Source organism: Rattus rattus, chromosome X (genome assembly GCF_011064425.1).
Source record: "Rattus rattus isolate New Zealand chromosome X, Rrattus_CSIRO_v1, whole genome shotgun sequence".
NCBI lineage: Eukaryota > Metazoa > Chordata > Mammalia > Rodentia > Muridae > Rattus > Rattus rattus.
In genome coordinates this window covers 65369658-65393039 of record NC_046172.1, presented here as the reverse complement: position 1 = coordinate 65393039, position 23382 = coordinate 65369658, and the positions used below count along the sequence as shown (strand labels likewise).

The 23382-nt window shown below is 36.8% G+C and overlaps 1 protein-coding gene across 13 annotated transcripts in view; it reads left to right on the top strand.

Annotated features, from left to right (window-relative positions):
- The window catches only part of LOC116888537 (transcriptional regulator ATRX), a 138899-nt gene that overhangs the window by 95415 nt on the left and 20102 nt on the right, over positions 1-23382 (top strand). For 12 of the 13 annotated variants that reach the window (XM_032889841.1, XM_032889838.1, XM_032889833.1 and 9 more), the window contains 10 exons: positions 3-149; positions 287-464; positions 5709-5846; positions 7114-7289; positions 8773-8890; positions 11917-12047; positions 13298-13386; positions 13552-13724; positions 21270-21423; positions 23203-23309. In XM_032889841.1, coding sequence (XP_032745732.1) covers positions 3-149; positions 287-464; positions 5709-5846; positions 7114-7289; positions 8773-8890; positions 11917-12047; positions 13298-13386; positions 13552-13724; positions 21270-21423; positions 23203-23309 — 1411 coding nt within the window. Of the gene's footprint in view, positions 1-2; positions 150-286; positions 465-5708; positions 5847-7113; positions 7290-8772; positions 8891-11916; positions 12048-13297; positions 13387-13551; positions 13725-14619; positions 15093-21269; positions 21424-23202; positions 23310-23382 lie in introns of those variants that run through there. The other variant, XM_032889843.1, reaches the window with a different exon arrangement.

The window sequence follows — 23382 nt, the reverse complement described above, 5'->3', positions numbered from 1 at the left end:
AGGTGGTGAGTTTTCTTCACACAGTTCTTTTGTGTGACAAACTGGATTTCAGTACAGCTTTAGTGGTTTGTCCTCTTAACACTGCTTTGAATTGGATGAATGAATTTGAGAAGTGGCAGGAGGGATTAAATGATGCTGAAAAGCTTGAGGTAACATTTTGTACTGTTTCCTATTGAAACCATAGCATGAGATGCATAAGAGTCTTAATTATTACTGCATCTCTTATGGGAATATTTAGAACTCAGTTCATTTTCCTAGCCGTTGTTAAGCATTTTCATTTTTAAAGGTTTCTGAGTTGGCGACTGTGAAGCGTCCTCAGGAGAGAAGTTACATGCTCCAGAGATGGCAGGAAGACGGCGGTGTCATGATCATCGGGTATGAAATGTACAGAAATCTTGCTCAAGGCAGGAACGTGAAGAGTCGGAAACTGAAGGAGATATTTAACAAAGCTTTGGTTGATCCAGGTAAGTTGGTGCCTGTTCTAAGCCAGGCATGCTGGCACACACCTTTAATCCCAGCACTGGAAACAGAGGTGGGCAAATTTCTGAATTTGGTGCCAGCCTTGTCTACAGAACAAGTTTCTGGACAGCTAGAGCTACACAGAGAAAGCCTGCGTTAAACAAAAAAATTACATATAATTGAACTTATGTAGCTGGTGCTAGTTTCCTTTGTCCTTGAGATTTTATTTTTATTATTAATACTGACTATTTAAATAATATAAAACTATCCTTTTATTTTTTTCTTATTTCTTTTTTTTCGGAGCTGGGGACCGAACCCAGGGCCTTGCGTTTGCTAGGCAAGCACTCTACCACTGAGCTAAATCCCCAACCCCATAAAACTATCCTTAATGCTGCTAACTGTTCAGAGGTTCAGTGTTTAGGGATGTATGTGTAGGGATCTATGTGTTGGTGTATTATTAGGGAATTTTAAACTAGGACCAATGGTATCAGTCATTTCAGCAGATTTTTTTCCCTGCAGGATTTGTGGGAAATGATTTCAAACAATAGTTTTAAAAACTAGGCATGGCGGTGTGTGCCTGTACTTTGAGGCCTTCCTATTAGACCCAGTCTTCTGTGTCAGAAGCTGGCAGTGGATCACATTAGCCTTCTCATTCTCCTGCCTCCACTTCCTGAGTGATGGAAGTAGAGGCATACATCGTGACATCTCATTCACGTGGGGCTGTGGTGCTACAGAGTGAACCCAAGCCTCATGCGTGCTGGGCTACATCCCAGCCCTTACTTAGTCTTTACAGAAGATTTACACGCTGGCCATGGTGACTCATTTTGGAGTCATTTCTGTAATCCTGTCACTCCTGAAGTGGAGGCAGGAAGGTCATGCATATCTCAAACCTGAAGGGGGTGTGTACCAAGGTGGATTAGTGGATTAGTGAGTGAAAGCTGTTACTCTGTGTGCCTTATGATTTGAGTTTAGTGTCTGGAATCCATGATGCAGGAAGAGTCCATTCCAGAATCAGCTTAAGATTCCATTATTTATTTTATTTTTAGATTTATTATTATTATTTAAAGAGAGTGAGTGTGGGGGAATGAGTAGAAATGAGTGGATGAATGAATGAGAGAGAGAGAGAGAGAGAGAGAGAGAGAGAGAGAGAGAGAGAGAGAGAGAGAATATGAATAGAGGCCAGAGCACACGTTTTGACATTTTCTTCCACCATTGGGCTGACATTGAGTTCATTGAGCTCAGGATTTGCAGTAGGGCATGAGCACTTTGACATGCTGAATCAGCTCTCTGACTCCTTTTATTTTATAAAATAGCATGCAGAGTAGTCCGAATACCGTTGGAAACTGGAGGCCAGCATGGTATTCCAGTATATTTCTGCCTTCTCTCCTTTGTCCATTAATTTTTGATGTTCTTTAGCATTGTCTTTGACGCTTAGTGGTGCATCTTGGCTAACAATTTAGTAATTAATTCATTTAACTCATGAGCACATTCCACTTTTACTGCCACTTCATCAGGGAATTTCATCAAAAATGCTGCCTCACCATTAGATAAGAAGGCAGATCTCAGAGGAGGCACCCAAAACATTCACGAACAAGACTTAGTATTATGTGACAGAGATTGGAGGACAAGAGACAGATCACCATAAAACCAAAATTAAAGAAAAAAAGTTCCTGTGAGAAGCTAGTAGGAATTCAAAGGACAGCCAGAGTTCTTAGTAACATGGAAGCAGGGAAGAACTGGTTAGCCATATAAATGCCTTCGGTTCTAAGCCTTCTATGGAGTTAAATATTAAATACATCATTATTTAGCTTTCCCGGCACTAGTCCATCCAGGCTAGGTGTGTACTATCCAACTTCATCTGAAATGGATGTCTTTTTTTTTCGGAGCTGGGGACCGAACCCAGGGCCTTGTGCTTGCTACCACTGAGCTAAATCCCCAACCCCATGAATGTCTTATTTAAAAAAAAAAATATTTATTATATAAGTACACTGTAGCTATCATCAGACACACCAGAAGAGGGCATCAGGTCTCATTACAGATGGTTGTGAGCCACCATGTGGTTGCTGGGAATTGAACTCAGGACCTCTGGAAGAGCAGCCAGTGCTCTTAACCACTGAGCCATCTCTCCAGGCAGAATGTAGGGTTTTTGGTTAGTTAGTTTGCTTGTTTTTGTTTTTGATGTATGCTAAAACTAAATTATGGTGAATCTTTAATAAAAATTCTAGATTTAGTTTTATCTGATAAGATGCTGATTGTATTTTTAAAATGTACTTTAGTTTAATTTAAGTTATTTTTTTTTTTTTTCCCGGAGCTGGGGGACCGAACTCAGGACCTTGCGCTTCCTAGGCAAGCGCTCTACCACTGCGCTAAATTCCCAACCCCTTTAAGTTATTTTTTAAAAAAAGTTTTAAGTAAGTGTTTTGTATGCATGTATATCTGTGCACCATGTGTGTGCCTAGTGCCTGAAGGGGCCTGAAGGGGCAATTAGATCTCCTGTAAGTGAAGTTACAGATAGTTATGACCTGCCATTGAGGGTCTAGGAATTGTACCTAGGTCCTTTGTGAGAGCAGCATGTGCTCTTAACCTTCCAGACATCTGTTCAGTCTTCGCGTTCATTTATTTTATAAATCACATACCAAAATTATCTTCAGGATGACTTCAACAGTACTTTGCTTTTTCCATTATTTTGTTACATTATTTTTTTTGTTTTGTTTTTGGCCTTCACTTTTTTTATTCTGTGTGCACAAAGACTAGTATGATTGATATCACTGGGTAGGCAGTCGGTTTTACTGGGTAGACAGTTGAATCATCCATTCAGGTCGCTTAGTCCAACTTCATAAAGCCTTCGCGTACTGACGGAAGCACTGTCGGCACATGTTCAGCCCGTCTTTATGGGTCAGACCATGGCCGTTAGAGCAGACATGGCAAGAGCGAGAACCCTGGCTGAACTTCGCAGGTGACTCCAGTAGAGCTGCTGGTGACCCATCTTGCCTTCAGACACCCAAGGAGGAAAAAGGAACGAGCTCTGTATTTTCTTTATGACAGGGTTTTTCTATGTTGCCTAGGCTGGCCTTGAATGCTTGATCCTACCCTCATCCCTGTTACCTTTTCTGAAGATTAGAGATGGTTTGAGTTTTCAAAGTTTTTGTAATGCAATGAGTATCTTATAATGTCATGTATATAACACACACACACACACACACCAAGAACAATGTATTAAAGTATAAAATCTAAGATTTAGTGATATTAATATCTTATATATATAAATTCCCTTTACATCAATATGTTCTGAATTTCTATCAATAAGTGAAATAATAGTTTCTTTCTTCCTCAAGTGACTTTTATGGTGTGACGTAAATTGGCTGCACTAAAGATGTATATGACAGGTGAATATTTGGAAAGTTGGGTTTGTATAGTATAGAAGAAATATCCTAACTCAAGCCTAGGATAAAAGCTTTATGTCAGGGCCAGACAAGCAGACTTGAGGCATCATAGTCCTCAGACAGGAGGTTTTAAAGTAGGAGAAACAGCTTGTCAGGTCAGAATCTGGAAAACTGGGAAGATTTTAGTACGATGACTATTTAGATTGACTGGAATTGTTAGTAATGTATACTGATCTCAGCTCCTCCTCTGGCTTCGTATTGGTACTTAATCATTTCTACTAGTGGCAAACAGTGACTAAAGTCGTTTAAGTAGTGCTTTTGATGGTAAGGATTGAACCTCAGGGCTGGTAGGGTTACCACTTAGCTGCATCTCTAGCCCTGGCTCTGATTTTTCAAAATAATACCAATAGGTGGCATTGTAACATTTTGAAATAGAAACGTTGTAGAGTGATATATTTATTTGGCCCTTAATTGTCTTAAAAAGTGTTTTCCTATTTACTTAAATTAGTCTGGCGGAGTTTTTCTTATTTTAATGATTTTTAGAAGGTGATTTTAGAAGGATACTTTTAAGGTTTTTTTTTAGCTTCAGAAGACAAAATCTGCATGTATATGTATGAACAATATTCAAAGCATTGTTGTATTTGCCTGCTTCTTTCACTTTTAATGATTCCATCAAAAGACACAGGAAAACCTAGAGTCTTTATAGTAACCCATCAATCTCAATATTGCCACACCCACACCCCCAAGTGTGCCTGCATGTACATAGCATTTTAATAGTATATATGCCTTCTAGCCAATTTGAGGTTTTTATATGCAAGTGATTTTCATAGTGTCAATAGCTATAGACTTATAATGGCCTTCGTTGGATCCATTTTCTTTCTGACTTGATGATTATGTGAAGGTCATGCATTTAGGAGTAAGTGTGTTTCAAACTTAGAAATGTAATTTTTGTAGGCTGGGGATGCTCAGCAGGATATTGTCTAAAAGTACAAACCTTAACACTGGGGTTCCATGGCACATATCTACAATCCGAGGACTTGGGACGGGGAGGCAGGAGGAGCAGTAAGCACGTCATTCTCCTGAATTTAGTGGAAACCCAGCCAGCCTTAGTATATATGAGATTCTAGTTCCTCTTCTGCTCGAGGTGGAACCTAGATCCTATGGACGAGCAGCACCTTCTTATAATCACTGAGCCATGTCTTCATTCAGCTCCTATATTATGTCTTATAGCACTTGATATTTTTGTTTTCATGTATATTTAAACTCTTTTGTGTCTTAGGCAATAATTTTAATATAATCTAATGCCACAGGATTATTTTAAAATATATTTTCCTTCTATTTGTTATGCTATTCTGTAATCATTTTAATATATCTTAGTTCTAAAAGTTTAATCCCTTAAAAGGTATTTTCTTTATGAAATACCCAAATCTGTTGAAGATAATCTTCACTGGTATTCTATTTCTCCCCCTCTCTCTCGATACAGGCTTTCTCTTTCTAGCCTTGGCTCTCCTGTAACCCTGTGGAAAAAGTCTGCCTCTGTCTCCTAAGTGCTAGGATTGAGGGTTTGTGCCACTATGCTTGACTGGTTTGATAAAATCTTTAAGCTATATTCTTCACAGGGTTTGGAGATCTTTAGTAGTACTTTAATATTAGTTTACGAGGACTTTATTAGTACTAACTAGTGCCATTTCAGTCATGCACAATGGTACATAGAATATGAATATTCTCCCAATGATATTGCTTTACTTTCTAGATCACCGGTATAAAATGATAAACTATATATACTTTCATGTGCAACCTTTCTAGCTTTATCATTTCTTTTAGTTTCATTTTAATTAAGTGTTGTTTTTATATATAATTTTATAGGCCCCGATTTTGTTGTCTGTGATGAAGGCCATATTCTAAAAAATGAAGCATCTGCTGTTTCAAAAGCTATGAACTCTATAAAATCGAGGAGGAGGATCATTTTAACAGGAACACCACTTCAAAATAACCTAATTGAGTGTGAGTTAATATTATGTAATTCTGCTGTAGAATGCTGCCATTGACTCATATTTTTGTAAATTTGACCATTTCGTTTTCTTTTTGTTGTAGTCTGTGACCATAATGTATAGTTGATTCTTCTGTAAAAGAACAAGTTGCTTTTCAAGTGAAATGCTTTGTAAATCTGAGTAGCAAGCCACTGTGAAGATATGTGATATTGTCATTGTTTAGATATAACTAAAGGAAGAGAAATCCTTAAAAAGTATGAGAATACTTTAGTGATTACTTCAAAATATACAAAATGTGTATGTGCTTATTAAAGAGGTCTAATAGTGGTATATATCCAGTTTGGAGGAAGTACCAGTAAGGACACAAACACTCCAGCTTTGATAGTGTATACCTCTAATCCCAGGACGCAGAGGCAGGTGGATCTCTGTAAGTTCAAGAATAGCCATTAATACATAGTGAGACTTTGTCTCTCCCTGCAAAAATCAAAATAAAAAAAGAAATGCCTGTTGTGAACATTTTGGAAAGTGGAGATGAGAACAAAAACTTCCAGCAACTCTTTCCCAGAATAGCATCTGCTCAGACTGAAGCGAAAGTGAAATGCATAGAGAAGTGCCTTGTGATGGTCCCTCATTGTCACGTGACACACAGGGGCTTATTTAGCAAATTGCAATTGGGAATATAGAGTTGCACATTCTCTAGTGTGTTTGGCTTTTTATTCGTTTTTTTTCTATTTCTCTTCTATTCTTTTACAGAATGCTATTTTCCATTGAGTGTGCTTCTTATAGAACAGTTGATGGTGCCTTAAGAGACTTGTGTAGCTGAATTAAGAACTGAATTAGCTGTATAGCTTCACCATAATAGTTTGTCCTCTATTTGTCTTACTTTCATGTGGTACTTAATCTTTTCTTTACAAGGCACTCTCACTGACCATCAAATCATCATTGCACTTATGTACACAATACAGTTACGTATACTTGCTTTATGCTTTACAGGTTATAAATAGTAGTTTAGAATCAACTGCTTTGTAACAAAATAGGTTTAGGAGGGTGACGGATGATCTTTTTCAGTTTCTTAGATGGTTTAGCTAGTTCTAGATCAGATTTGCAACCAGATTTTATCCTAAGCATAGCTTTCCCCCTTGCCTCCTTTACTGCCTCCCCATTCCCTTCCTGATAATACTTTCTATGAGATGAGTATTTGGCAGTAGGAATATTTTAGAGAATTTTTCTAGGTCTTTCTATCATTAATATTATTAATGAATTAATATCTTGTCTCTTAGATCATTGCATGGTTAACTTTATCAAGGAGAATTTGCTTGGATCCATCAAGGAATTCAGGAATAGATTTATAAATCCAATCCAAAACGGACAGTGTGCAGACTCTACCATGGTAGATGTGAGAGTGATGAAAAAACGTGCTCATATTCTCTATGAGATGTTAGCCGGATGTGTTCAGGTACAGAGATGCTCCACAGAAACCGACATAATGGAGTCCCACATCAAGTTTTGACTTTAGGCTTGAGCTACTTTGTCTCATTTTCTTTTTGTAATTTAGTAATTATAACTCTTTGCATTATAGCTGTTATGATTAAGACATACTTATGTATACTTGACATGGTATTTAGACCTCACTGTTTGAATAGTTGTAGTTGAGACTAGTATGACCTAAGAGAGGAACTATTTTTAAAGTAATTGTTGGGGGTTGGCAAGATGGCTTAGTGGTTAAAGGTCCTTGCCACACAAGCCTGGCAACCCAAGGTTAATTTCTGGAATCCATGTAAAGTTGGAAAGAGAAAAAGTTGCTCCACCAAAGTCATCCTCTGGGCTCTACATGGGTACTGTGACAGACACATTGTTCATATATTCATTCACACTTCCTTTCGTAGGTACAAGTCATGCACTCATGCATACACCAGTTCTACTACTTTTAGGTGTATAGTGAACAGGTTAGTAATGTTATGTAAAATCAGACTGTCTGAACCTAAATGTACAGATTTTAGGTAAGTATGTAAAGATGGAGCTATCAATTCTGAGATTTCAAGACCTACATTCTCTCTTACAACACTAGAAGCTAAAGGTAGCTACAAAAATCTTCTACAGGAACAAAAATGCTGTTTTTGAGTATGACTATAGTGCTATCATAGCAGATAATTGTGTTTGATCATTTTGGCTATATGTACTATTAAGCACTTCTCTTCTGTATTACTATTACCACCCAAGCAGTAAGTTAGTTTTTCTGTTTAAGTAGTTATTTGTATTTAATAATTATTAGTATTTGTGGGTTTTTTTCTGTCTGTCTAAGAAAATTGTTTCATTAGTGTTTTATACATATCTTATTTTCTCAGAGGGTACAAATATTACTTCAGAAATTATTTTTTGGCATACAACTCAGATTGCATTAGAATTTTGATTTTTTTTTGTGTGTGTGTGTGTGGGGGGGGTATTCCTTTTTTTTTCTCCTTCGAGATGGTTTTTATTTTTATGTAGCCTAGGCTTGCCTGGAACCCTAGATGCTCCTGCCTCAGCCTCTCAAGTGTTAGAGTCGTAAGCATGTACTTCAACACTTGGCTACGTGACACTTTGATTCCTATGCTTGCGTATACTTTTAGTGCTCTTCACGTGACTCTGGGGCATCACCAATTTTTTTCTACTTTTTTTTTTAATTACAGAGAAGGCCATCTTGAAAACTTGGATTTTGTTAAGTGATCACATATGACCACTTGAACTTAAAACCTGATGTCATGTTGCAGTATCTTTTTTACCTATGTACCATATGAAATATATTAAGTATAATAGTATGTGGTCCCTGTTATGAATTGAGAGGGAAAGTATCCTTAAAAAATATTGACTATGTGTCTTTCAACTCAGAGTTATTCAAGCAGTTCATTCTGGTTACATATTTGGATCACTGATTTGCATTTTTGTCTTGTTAATTGCAGAGGAAAGATTACACAGCATTAACCAAGTTCTTGCCTCCAAAACATGAATACGTGTTAGCTGTAAGGATGACTGCTATTCAGTGCAAGCTCTATCAATACTACTTGGACCATTTAACGGGTAACAAATACATTCAGTTGTTTTCATCTTCTCTATGAGTGTGTTCTTTTTCTGAAGTATATGGTCTTAGTAGTTTTTCATGTATTTTGCTTTTTTTTAGTTTTCTATTTGAACAAAATATGCTTAAAATTGCAATGTTTATGATTAAAATCACTGTCAATGCTAAACTGAAGGGACAAACTTAAAGCAGTAATGGTTTTTGTTTGCTTGCTTTGTTTTTTTAGACAGGGTTTCTCTGTGTAGCCCTGGCTAATGAAATCATGTTTAGTAGAAGTGCTCTTACCTTTTGTATATGGGGCCTAGCTTGACTTTCAGCACCCCCCCTACAAACACACAAGAAAATCCCTAGAAATCTCTGTGTATTATATGTAAATAAGGCTATAATTTGTTAAGAGTAATTTATGGAGGTGGTGGTTTCAGTTGGTTAAAAGTACTGGCCATTCTTTCAGAGGATCCAGGTTCAATTCCCAGCACCCAGATGGCAACTCGAAACTGTAATTCCAGTTATAGGGAATCTGACACCCTCACAGACGTATATGCAGGCAGAACAGTAGTGTGCGTTAAAATAAATGAAGTGTTTTTAAACAATGGAAAAGAACTAGTTTATGCTGGCTGTGGTGGTACAGACCTTTAGTTCCAGCAGACGCAGGTGGTTCTTTGAATTCAAGGCCTGGCTAGTCTACACAGTGAGTTCCAGGACCTCCAGGCCTATACAGAGCAACCCTGCCTTGAACAAAAGAAACAAAGTAGTATTTCTGAAGCATATGCAATAGAGGGAGAAAAAATTCCAGGACAGTTTTAAAAATATTCAGCTCATAGATTTTGAAAGGTATATAGATTAAATCCATGAGATTGTTTCATAACTATCAAGTTCACAAAATTTAAAGGTAGAATACAAGGCGAGGGCAGGAGTGATTGCTCAGTGGCTAAGAGCACTGACTGCTCTTCCAGAGGTCATCAATTCAATTCCCAGCAACCACATGGTGGCTCACAACCATCTGTAATGGGATCTGATGCCCTCTTCTGGTGTCTGAAGACAGCTATAGTGTACTCACATACATTAAATATATTAAATAAGGGGTCACTTAAGTACACTATCAGGTCATCTGCAAACAGCGATACCTTGACTTCTTCCTTAACAATTTATATCCCCTTGATCTCCTTTTGTTATCTAATTTCTCTAATTAGAACTTTGAGGACTATATTGAGTAAACAGAGAATGGGCAACCTTGTCTTACCCTGGATTTTAGTGGGATTACTTTTAAGTTTCTCTACATTTAATTTCATGTTGGCTGTTAGTTTGCTATATATTGCTTTTTATCTTTAGGTATATGCCATGAATTTCTGATCTCTCCAGGATTTAACATGAAGGGGTATTGTGTTTTGTAAATGGCTTTTTCAGCATCTAAATGAAATGATCATGTGGCCTTTTTACTTCATTTAGTCTATAGAGTATATTATGTTGATGGATTTCCATATATTGAACCATTCTTGCATCCCTGGAATGAAGCCTACTTGATTGTGCTGAATGATGGTTTTTATGTGTTTGAGGTTTCGGTTTGCAAGAATTCTATTGAGTATTTTTTCATCGATATTCATGAGGGACATTGGTTTGAAGTTCCTTGTTGAGTCTTTGTGTGATTTATATATCAGAGTAATTGTGGCTTCATAGAATGAATTAGGTAGTGTTTTTCTGTTTCTATTTTGTGAAATAGTTTGAGGAATATTGATATTAGCTCTTTTTTGAAGGTCTGATAGAACTCAGACCATTATAAATTAGATACCCTTATGGAACACTGTCCACCAGCTATAGAACACATACTTAAGTGCATGTATAACATTGTCTAAAATACACACACACACACACACACACACACACACACACACACACACACACACAAAGATAGAGAATAAGACAACCCACAATAAGCTTAAAGAATAAAATGACACAAAATATTTTCTTTTTATTGTATGTATTTAACATGTGTAATATATTTTGATGTATACAGCTATATAGCAGGATAATTAATATAGCCGACCAAGTGTACCTGTCCTTTTCTTGTATGTTTTGTATAGGTAAAAGTACTTAAAATGCACTCAGCGTTTTACAATATGCACTATATTTTTAACTATAATACTTTAATGTTCATTACATGAGTGAAAGTTTGTATCTGTTGCCCTCCATCTCTTCGTTTTCTCCACCCCCTGCTCTTGGCAGAAATTCTATATTTCTGTGGATTTTAGGTCTTTTTATTTTACTTCCATAGCAGAAAGATCATTATTTATCTGAGTCTCTCATATTCTCTTCCACTTCCTTCACATTCTCTTTGTACATCCAAAGCATAATTTTTGAAAGACTCTTTATGAGTTCTCATACTTGGAAAGAATTGCAACAAAGTCTGTCTGTATGGAGCCAGGCTTTATTTGTCTGTAATAGATGAGGGGCCATGGATACAATTTAGGATATTTCAAAAATCTAAGAAAAAAATATCTAGTTTTGTATCCTTTAATTAAAATGACAGTTTCCTTCCCAGTATGTAATAGGCAACAGATTATAGTTATATTAATAATTATGACTGTGTTGTGAGTAAAATCAGAAAATACTTTATATATGTTATTGAGATCTTCAAGTATACTTGCTATATGTTATTGTGTAATCCATCATTTTCAAAAGTGCGTATGCTGAGTGTGGTAGTACACACTTGTCTTCTCAGCATGTGCTGGTGGAAGCTGGAGGGTCAGGTCTTGAAGGCAACTTAGACTATATGAAGTTCTGGCAGAAGAAACAAGTCATATTTCTTTTACCACATATTTGTTTTTTAATATTGCAATCATTTTTGTAAAGCAGGTTTTTCCTACAATCTTATTTATTACTTTATGTATTTCAAAATATTAATAGTAAGGAATTAGATTTTATAAGCTTTTTCACACTTTGAAAAGGGTGTGTATCTTAGAAAATCTAATACAGGATCATCATGGTGAAAATGGAGATTCCTTATGCTTCAACTATTGTTTCTTTTGGTCAGGTGTAGGCAATAGCACTGATGGTGGAAGAGGAAAGGCTGGTGCAAAGCTCTTCCAAGATTTCCAGATGTTAAGCAGAATCTGGACCCATCCTTGGTGTTTGCAACTGGACTACATTAGCAAAGAAAATAAGGTAAATCAAGTACCTCAAATTGTTTAATTGTTACTTTTTATATTCTTTATATCTGAAGCAACTTTCTATTTCATTAATTCAGCTTCTTTTATTCTTAGTTTATTTATATGTCTTTGTTGTCATTGAGATGGGTACTTACTCTCTACCCCTAGATGGCATGAAACTTGCTGTGTAGTCCATGGTAACGTCCAGCTTTTGGCCTTCCTCTTCCCTTTGCCTTCTGAGTTTGCCATTAGAGGTGTATGCCACCATTGCCTTGCTTATTTCTGTATCTTGAATTCATTATGCTTATAGTGTCATTAAATGTTTGTTTATGTGCTGGGATTTCCACCCAAGGGAGCTATATCCCCAGTTCTAAATTTTCTTGTATTGAGCCCTTTTACCTTTTTTGAGGGGTGACAGTGTATGTCTACTAATTGAATGTTTGCCTAATAGGCACAAGACCCTTAGTTTTGATTCCGAGTGACCTGAGCACACACATTGAAAATATGTGAAAATTTAAAAAATAGGCTAGGAATGCAGCTCAATAGGTTTAGTGTCTGACATGTGTGATACTCTGTGTTCGCTCTCCAGGACCACACAAAGCAGGCAAGCTGGCATGCATCTATCATCTCAGCACTGGGCAGGTGGAAGTAGGATGATCTGAGCTGGGTGTGTTAACACACATATGTAATCTCAGCACTGGAAGGCTGAGGCATCCAGCATTGGGAGGTCAGCCTTGGCTGAGAGCTTGTCTCAATTATTCCTTTAGTTTGATGTCATTTTATGGTTATAGAAAAATGACTCAAGGTGTTCAATCATAGTTTTATGAGTATAGCCGTACGAAGACGCACCAGAAGAGGCCGTAAGATCCCATTACAGATGGTTGTGAGCCACCATGTGGTTGCTGGGAATTGTACTCAGGACCTCTGGAAGAGCGGTCAGTGCTCTTACCCACTGAGCCATCTCTCCAACCTCACATTTTAATTCAGTTTCTCCTAATGTTAATATCACATATAGTCATAGTAACTTAGCAAAGCCAATAAATTTACTTTGTTACAGTACACCAAACTCTGCATTGCTTCATTTTCACATTTTCTTCATCCCATTTCAGACCTCCTGTTTTATAATCCTGTTAAATTGCCATTATCTCTTTCAGTCTTCCATAATTCCTTAGTCCTAATTCATTTTATATCACTTAGTGAGATGAAATGTTTGACTTTCCAATGTATGTTGAAATGGGCTACTAAAACATGTCTTCTTTTGTCTAGGGCTATTTTGATGAAGATAGTATGGATGAATTTATAGCTTCAGATTCTGATGAAACTTCTATGAGTTTAAGCTCAGATGAGTATACAAAGTAAATTGAGTACTTTTGTTCCCTATACTGGTACATTTAAAAGCCTGGACTTGTGGGTGGTCTTCTGATAATTGGCTTTATACCCTTACTTAATCTGCTTTCCTAACACAAAGTTCTCTTTTTTCTCTCCCTCCCTCTCTTTTTTTCTCTCTCTCTCCATTTTAGAAAGAAGAAAACAAAGGGGAAGAAGGGGAGGAAGGACAGCAGCTCAAGCGGGAGTGGTAGTGACAACGATGTTGAAGTCATCAAAGTCTGGAATTCAAGATCTAGAGGAGGTGGAGAAGGAAATGTGGATGAGACGGGAAACAACCCTTCAGTTTCTCTGAAGCTAGATGAAAGTGAGTGTGCCGAACGTTTATTGTGCAACACTGGCTGAGAACATATCAGGTCGTTCGTGTTTGTTTTTGTTCTGTTATCCTAGAGAGTCAATGCAAAGGAATTTCTTTGCTTAGGTATTAAGAGGGTGCAGTGTTAGAACAAATCATTAATGTTTAATTGTAGGCAAGTCAATTTACTCTGCTTGGTAATTTGGAGCAAAGAAAAAGGAAATCTAATTGTTTCTTTCAATGTCTATGCCTGCACCCAACTATTCTGACTTTATGCATAGCTCTTAAATGTAGTTCTTAAGTAATATTGAAGTGAAGCTGGTAAATTTAGTTTTATAAATGAATGCTAGACCTGGAATTCATGCTAGAATGTGTCTAATCTTAAGGCCTCTGTAGGATTTTCACTTAGATGCATAGGAAAACTGTAAGCATTACAGGTAGTGAATTGTATATATTAGAACTAATTTTAATCATTTAGACTTTTCCTTTCTAATTCTTCATAATCTATAATTATGTGCTTTGGTTCCCCTTATAGCAAGTACAATTCATTTTTCTGTTTTTCTCTCCTTTATATGAAAGTAAAAGTTTACTGTCCGGTGGCTTCAGTTTTTCTCCCCTTATTTATGCTTAAGAGTTGTTACTTAGCCATTCTATGTTCTTAGTGCAAACTGACTGTGTTTAGGAGCTTTAAAGCTGGGAGTAAATATCAGAATACTTCAAATATCTTACTTCTAAACGGCTCTGAATTTTTGGCATTGGGGAGTTATAGAGCAAAACATTAAACATCTGTGAGGAGGAAAGCAGTGTGGGTGGCAGCCGAATGATCTTGTGATCAGATAAGCGTGATTGAGCTCAGGTCTGCAGCTGACTAACATAGTGACTCCTCTATAAACGCTTCTCTTTTCAGTACCTCTGTGGAATAGACAGGTGGCAGCCTAACCACAAACCCTGGATTCTCCAAATCAGGGGAGTCATGAAATTTAAACTACAAAATTTCCCTCTTCCTTCTTTTCTTCAGCTACTCCATCCATTAAAGCAGCTTTATCGGCATTCATCTTTCAAGTAGATTTTCTTCCAAGAGTGTTTTCATCAACACAGCAATAAACTGTGCTCATAGAGTTAAAGCAGTGAAAAGCTTCTGCTATCTCCTCCTGTGCTCTCTTCTTCCATCCTTTCTACTTACAGTTCTGCAGTCTCTCCTTATATATGTGTGTTCCTGGGAATAATTATGTTAAAATAGTCTTACTGAGTTTCTTTTCTTCTCTTAGGGCTGAAAAGAAAGTGCTGTAAATGACTTACATGCAAGTCAGAGGAATGGGGAGGAGTTGAAGGGGAGGCAATACGAGGATGCATGTATGAAATTCTCAAGGAATAAAATATTAATTAATTTTAAAATTTGACTAAGACCCCCCCTTTATTGTCAGGAAGTACAAGTGGGGATGTGTGGCTGCATTGCTTCTAGAAATATCTAGCTGCTTCCATTTTTTTGGTGTGCTTTCTCTCATGTCTTCAATTGTGATATTGTGCAGGGCTTGGAAAGCACTGGCCCAAGATGTAGATTGTTGTATGTTGTATGCTTAATCAGATGGGAAAGGTTATGCCTTCCAAAAGACAAGCTTTGACTGCTTATCTAGGGCTTTTGCTTCTTAAAGTTTGAGTGAAGTAAAGGCATGTAAATTTTTTAACTTATATACATGCATATTTTACCAGAAACATTCTCTTGAATAACTGGTTAAAAAAAGAAAAACTCCAGTTTTGTTCTTTAGATTTAAATTCTCTCCATTTAAGAATATATACTATTATGGGCTGAAGAGATGGCTCAGTGGTCAAGGGCACTGGCAGTTCTTTCAGAAGACCAGAGTTAGGTTCCCAACACTCACATAGTGCCTCACAGGTATGTGTAATTTCTAGTTTCAGATAATCCAAAGGCCCCCCCACACACACACACACAGATACATAACACATAAAGTAAGTGAAATTTTTAAATAAAGAATATGCCATATTCACTGGATAACTAAAATGAAATTACTTCCTTAGCATGGTACATTAATAAGTAGAATTCTCTTGTTTTTTAAATAGCATCATGTTTGAATAAGTTATTTAGGTTTATAGCATGATCCTTTTTTATTAGGAAAGCTTATGGTAAAGAATAGCTACATAATCTAAAGATTATTGATTTATTATTAGTGTTTTTAAAGTATGCTTCATCCATGAAAGCTGTATGTTATGTTTCCTTAATTTGGTTGAGTGGGTGCATTTTCGAAGATGTCTTACTCTGTAGCCCAGGCCTAGAAATTACTTCGTATCCCAGGGTAGCCTCAAATTTTTGGTAACTCTTCTGCCTCAACTTCCTTAAGGTAGCCTCAAATTTTGGTAGCCTTTCTGCCTCAACTTCCTTTTACGTTTTTAAATGTCTCCCATTTCATATGTGAATATAAACTTTATGACAGAATTCTTGTATTTGATGTAGGGCTATATGTTATTACTACAAATACACCATCTTTGTTTATTCTAAAATATATTTGAGTGTTTTCTACGAGCTCTAGTCACTGTTCTAGACAAAATACATTGATGGAGTTTACTATTTTGTCCAACTGATTGCATAGTCTATAAAGGAAAAGGTTTTTTTTGAGCTCACAATTCTGGTCGCTGAGTAGCCCATGTTTCAGTGTCTGTAAGTAGCAGGGCTTTATAGGAAATAAGAGGTCAAAGCGCAAGTGGGATTCTCATAAGTATTCTCACACGTGTCTCTCTGCCTCCGTTTCCTGAGGTGTGGGTGTTCACATTCTCTCTTAACAACCTAATCGTCTCTTGGGAATCAAAGCTTAACATGAGTTTTAGTGAATACAAACCATGTTCCAGTCCACAACACCACAGTGCTTTTGCTTTGCCCCCCCCCCCCCACTCATTTTCTGTCTCTCCTTTCCCCTTCCTCCCTCTTGTTTTATATGTACACTTGTCTTGCAAACTTCCCCCTTTAAAACATACACTTTGTTATTCCAAATGCAGTAGTCCATTTATTTAAATATAGAAGACATCAAGAAGTTCTAAGTGAGTGTATTACTTTCTAACTGTATTATATTTTATTTTTCTGAGATTCTTGTGGGGTCCAGAATGTATATAAAGTAGTAGTTGGATGCATTTAGTTGTTAACACAGCATAGAATTGTAACAAAAGTTATAATTAAAGTATGTGAATGGTAAAATCAAAAAAGTCAACATAAATATTCGTGTGCAAATTTTAATATTAAGCACTGCTAAGGATTTGGTTTTTCAGACAAGGTTTCTGTGTAGTCAGTACTTGTCTTGAAGTTGACATGTAATACAGGCTGGGCTTAAACTTGAGATAGGCCTTCATTAGCCTTCCTACTGCTGGGCTTCTAGACGTGGTCCACCACCATGGCTAGAATATATTGTAATTGAAGTAGCCCATAGGTTTCTGGATTGCTTACTTTAAAGAAAGGTTCTCATGTAGCCCAGGGCGTTGATATACATAGCTGAGTAAGATGTGAACTTCTGATCGTCTACCTGTTTCTACTTCAGACTGTTAGGATTATTGATATAGCCCCTGATACTTTGATTTTGCAGTGCTGGGGATGAAATCCAGAGTTTCATGCTAGACAAGCATGAGCTGTAGTCCCAGCCCACAGTTTGCTCTTTTAGATTTTTCTGTAACGTGTTGTTGTTATTATACTTAGTAGGATCACAATTAGAATGGAAGGGCTAACGTCATAGGTCATTGGTAGGCCACATATTTAGCATTCAGTATTCCCTCACTTTGATTCCCCAGCCATGCACAAAAGAGTGGAATCTACTATGTTTGCACAGAAATTATCACATATTCTTAGTTTGGACATTTTCTATTTAACCTCACATTTTTACTCTCTGCTAGAATTTTTCGGTTCTGATATTTTCATCATGTTGTTGTTGTTATTATTATTATTATTATTATTATTATTATTATTATTATTATTATTATTATTATTATTATTAGTGGTTTTTCATGACAGGGTTTCTCTCTGTAGCTCTGACTGTCCTGAAACTCTCCCTGTAGACCAGGCTGGCCTCAATTTCAGAGACCTGCATGCCGCTGCTTCCAGACTGTTGGGATTAAAGGCTTGCACCACCAAATAATTTTAGTGCACTATTTTTCAAAAGCAATGGCTACTTGCCAGGTGACTGATTATATAAGGTTTAGTTAACATTTGTTTAGTAAGTTATGTGCCAGGGTCCTCAAGATCATGTTCAAGCTAGTAATTGATGTTCCAGGGTATAGTCGCATTCAAGACTATGAAACTTCTCTAGCATCAGATTACCACATGTACAAGTATTGTCAAGTAGAGAAGCTTGTTAGAGATTCATTGCTCAAGGGTTTTTTTTTTTTTTTTTTGGTTCTTTTTTTCGGAGCTGGGGACCGAACCCAGGGCCTTGTGCTTCCTAGGTAAGCGCTCTACCACTGAGCCAAATCCCCAGCCCCATTGCTCAAGGGTTTTATTGGGACCTGGTTACTATATTTTAGATTCCCACAATGAAAGATTATTTTTGTTGTTATTTTTCATAAATTGCCTGTGTGTGCTGACTTGTGGTTACCAGGCAATGTTTTCATGTCAGCAAAGAGGACTATTCACCATTCATGTTCCCAGATGAGCCAAGGGCCAGTAATTTGAGGCTAATCATTCCGAAATGAAAGGAATCATAAAGTATGAATAGAATTTGCCTACCAAGAGAGGAGGAGAATGTCCTATAAAATACTATAGACCCAAAAGCGACGGTATATGCTTATAATCTCACCACTCCAGATGATGATGATAAGGTCAGAGAAGCATACTTTGGGTCTAACCTTGGCTGTATACTGTGTTTGAGGTTAGTCTTGGCTACAGAGTAAGACCTTGTCTCAAAAACAAAAAAACAAAACAAAACAAAACAAAAAAACCAAAAAACAACAACAACAACAAAAGATGTTTAGGAAAAGATGGAGTCTTATAAGTATGTGGCATGCCTAAATAATAGTTCATGTGCTTTCTATGCAAATGCATAGTGAGTTCTGAGAAATAAATGGAGTCTTCTGGGACAAGGCTTAAGAAGAGGACCTTGTTAAATCTAAAAAGCAAGTTCAAGAACGTGTAGAACAGAAGCCCGGGCAATATTCTAACCTTGCTTGACGTTAGCAACTTTGGATTTTTATTTTGTCTTCCTTAGTTTTTGGTGGTTGTTGCTTTTTTTGGTCTTCCTACTCAGGGACAGAATACAAGGCTTTGATCTTTCTGTATTTTGTCAAAATCTTAGATTACTCTCTCAAAGCTGCACCCCCTTAAAGGGATTGAAATGGCAGGTATGGTGGCACATGGCTGTAATCCCAGATGTAATCAGAAGGATCAGAAGTTCGGAGCAACCCTTGGCTACATAGTAAATTCAAAGAAAGCTTGCAGTACATGAAACCCTGTTCAAAAGCAAAACAAAATAAAACGAAGAAATTATTCTGTTAGTGATCCTTTGGGGTAACCTACAGAACCAAGTATAGATTCGGCCTGCAGATACATGCATTCATCTCGATCATGTTCACAGATTTCAGCCCCTTTGAAGATGAAATGGTACTGAAAAATTAGACAGGCCTCTTTTACGGGAATAGTGGTAGATGCAGAGATCTGTGACTGCCTAAGATGCAGAAAATAGTAGATATAAGAGTTGGGGAAAGAGGAAGGGAAATGAATCACCATTCACTACACTCGATATTACTACTGTAACTATTAACTTCCGCAGTTACATGCATCGAGTGCACACTAGACCAGTGCTATCACCAGTCAGTCAGTCAAGGTAGTAGGAGAGGGATCACAGGCTCCTTTTACCTCTGAACTTTTGGCAGTCATTAGATTCGGGGGAGGGGAGTGACCATCTTGTGTAACCTCCTCTTCCCACTACCCTCCAATTGATAGCACCAAACACACAATTACACAGATGACCCTGGTTAATCTTAGTGGGTCACAGAAGAAAATGAACACAGGAATGTGTCAGAGAGATTTTAAGGGAGGGTAAGTGGTGGGTACGACTGGTAGGAAGTTGGAAGTGAGGACATACATATACAAAGTGTGCATCTGTGAAATTGAGAAAAGCGTAATAGAAATACTTTGAAATGGTTGGCAAGATGGTTCAATAGGTATGTGCCACATAAGCCTGCAGACCTGAGTTTGATCTCAGGAACCCACATGAAGGTGAAAGGAGGGAAAGACTGCACAGTTGGCCTCTGCCTTCCACTTGTGTGACCCCACCCCCCACCATTATGTACAATAATAAATACACTTTTGAATTTTTAAAAGAAAGACAATTGTAGAACACTAGAAATAAGCAACCTTAGAAAAATGTAGTAACAAAAAATACTAGCAAGCAGCCTGAGGAACGTTAGCCCACAAAACACACAACATGGTCAAATTCTCAAGAAAAATTCTCAGTAAGATTATGCAAATATTGGATAAAGTCTGTGAAATCAATATGTCAAATTACTGTAAAAATCATACTGTCTCTTTGTGTTGTAAAATTTAAAACTTAGGTAAGATGTATGGTAGTTAGAAAACATAGCACCAAGCATGTATATTCATTGTGATGATTATATAATCATGTAGTGGTGTACTCCATTGCAGATATCTGAATAAGTGACAAACATGAATAATAACATTTTGAGTGAAAAGCCATACTGAACAAAAATTTTCAAAATGATATAAATAGTATTTTACTATTTGTGCATGGCTTAAAATGCCATGGTCATGTAGTTTAGGGATGCACTTGGGGTAAAATAGAAATGGCAAATATAAAAGAAGGGGATTGGTTAGGTCTTAGAAAAGAGAGAGTGGAGCATCTTTTGAGTTCACGTGCATCGAGTAGACTTTACAGTTTTGACAAACATGATATGTGGAGGCACAGCTGTTCATTATGCTCTGCTTTTTATAACATTAAAATTGTAAATACTTTTCAATGCAAGACAATTGTGAGAAAATGTCAAAGCCTGTAAGGCTTTTTTTTTTTTTTACTTTGATTCACATTATATTGTCTAATAGATTACTTCTTGTATATTTTACATTATGGTCAAAACTTTTGTTAAAATATTAATGAAATAGTTCAGTATGATTGGGTGATTTTTTTTTCAGGTGAGACTTTGGGTTTAGTAGCTCAGTGATAAGATTTTCTTCTTTGATCTCTCTGTCTCTTACTTTGTGTCTCTTACAGTGTATTTTCAGGGTTTTAGTTTTTCAGGGTCTGGGGGATTTGTATCTCTTTATTGTTCTCTTTCTGAACTCCTCAGTCCTACTTATAGGGTCTGTCTTGCATTCTGTCAGAATCAATCTTCTGCTTGCTGTCATCTTGTATTTTGCTGACCCTTCATTTCTCCATTCTGTGCCTTCCCCCCCAGTGTAGAGCTCTTTATCTCTGTTCATCCGCTGTCCTTTCCCTTCCCCTGTCCTTAGCAGCCATCAGTCTCTTAGCTTTCTTACTCTAGCTTGTTTGCTGTCATTCAGGGAGTTTTGCTGATTATTGTACTTACTTATGTTCCATTTATTTTATTTAGGTAAAACTACTTCCACTTCTAACCCAAGTAGCCCAGCTCCAGATTGGTACAAAGATTTTGTTACAGATGCTGATGCTGAGGTTTTAGAACATTCTGGGAAAATGGTACTTCTTTTTGAAATTCTTCGAATGGCAGAAGAAATTGGGGATAAAGTGTAAGCTTTTTATATATATATATCTGTTAGATAAATTAACTTTTTGGTAACCATACTATTGTTTATAAAGTTTATTTAAACAAATCTGATCTATTTTCTTCTAATGAGAAGTTGTAATTTCTTTGATTATTACACTGTCATGCCAGTACAACCTGCTACCTTTCTTGTAAGTGCCTGGTTCTGAGTATATAAGCCAGTTTTTTCTTTGTGCCTTCATAATATAGTTCAGGATGGTCTTAAACTCAGCAGTCTTTCTGCCTTTGCTTCTCAGATGCTGGGATTAATTGGTAAAAATATGTTTTGATGCAGAAACAATAGGAATTGATAGATTAAATACAGGCGATAAATAATCAGACTGCTAGCTCTGCAATTTATATGACTAGTGGATTATGGTATTAATTCCTAAAATGGGAAGGCTAAAGAGGAAACAAGTGTATTAGAAGAAATATAGCATTTTGGGGGTCTATGCTAACTTTTGAATAACATGTTACTCTTGAAAGATGAAAAGTAGGAACTAGATATTTGAGTTTACATACAAGTGGAGAAATGACTTTTCATACACATGTTTGTTGCTTGTTTTTCTGTTATCAATTTGTACAATTTAAAATCAATTTGAGAGCTCAGGGGATGTCTGAAGCTTAGTGGTAGAGTGCTTGCCTAGTGTGTACAAGGTTTGACCATTAGCACCTTCGATTTTTTATTTGCACATGATCTTTATCAGTGATTTTCTCATCATTGTAACAAAATACCTGATAGAAACAACTTAAAGGAGGAGAGGTTTACTCTGGCTTATGGTTACAGAGGGAGTTTAGTTCATCCTTCCAAAAGGGGTAAGCATGACAGAGGGAGTGTGAAGCGGCCATTGTTCACAGACCCCAGGAAGTAGATAAAGCCCATCTACCCACAGCGATCGGTTTCTGCAAGTATTGCTTTAAAAAGTTTCTAATTACATGTGTGTGTGTTCCCAGTGCCATGGCACATGTGGGGAAGTCACAAGAAAACTTAAGGAGTCGGTTTTCTCCTTCCACCATGTGGGACCCTGGGGTTGATCAAGTTGTCTGACCTGGTGGCAAGCACCTTTACCCACTGAACCATCTTGCCAGCCTTGTATTGCTCTTTATATTTTCATATGAAATGCTAATAAAGCAGGTGAAACCAAAATAGCTTATTCAGGTAAGAGTATTTTTTATCAAACATTGAACAACTTTTCTTTGTTATTTTTAATTAGAAGACATTGGTATATTGACATTTGGTCATAATGACTCTTAACTTACTTTGCATGATACATAACTCAGTGATTCCTAGACTAGTCTTTATTGCTAATTGATTTAGGCTGACTTCTTTTCCAGTTTAATAGTCCAAATTCCTTATCAATATCAGTTAAATAGTATTTCTAGGTACTTAAAAGCCTGAAGTTTGTAGTTCAGAATTGTTTGAGTGACTTCACTGAAGTTTGCATGTTGGATTCTGGGGAAGGCAGCTGAGGCAATGGAACTGTTGCCATGGCTGTGTCTAGACTCTTGCATTGACCTTCTCCTGTCCTTCAGTGATGCATTACCATATAGAATTGATTTGCCTTTCTGTGGTGTTTGTTTGTATTGTTGTTGTCCTGTGCCTAACAGCTTACAATAAGATTGTTAATTTCTGTAAATATATCTTGTTGGGGCTTTTGGATTTTGATTATAAAGTTTTATGTTAAATTTATAGATAATTAGGAAAAATGATAACTTTACAGGATTGTTCTTCTAATCCATAAACTCTAATCTTTTCTTTCTTAAGTCTTGTTTTTAGTCAGTCGCTCATATCTCTGGACTTGATTGAAGATTTTCTTGAATTGGCTAGTAGGGAGAAAACAGAAGATAAAGATAAACCTCTTATTTATAAAGGTAAGTTATTAGCATATCTATATTATAATTTTTAAAATACCCCCTTGAACACAATGAACATTTTACAGATAAA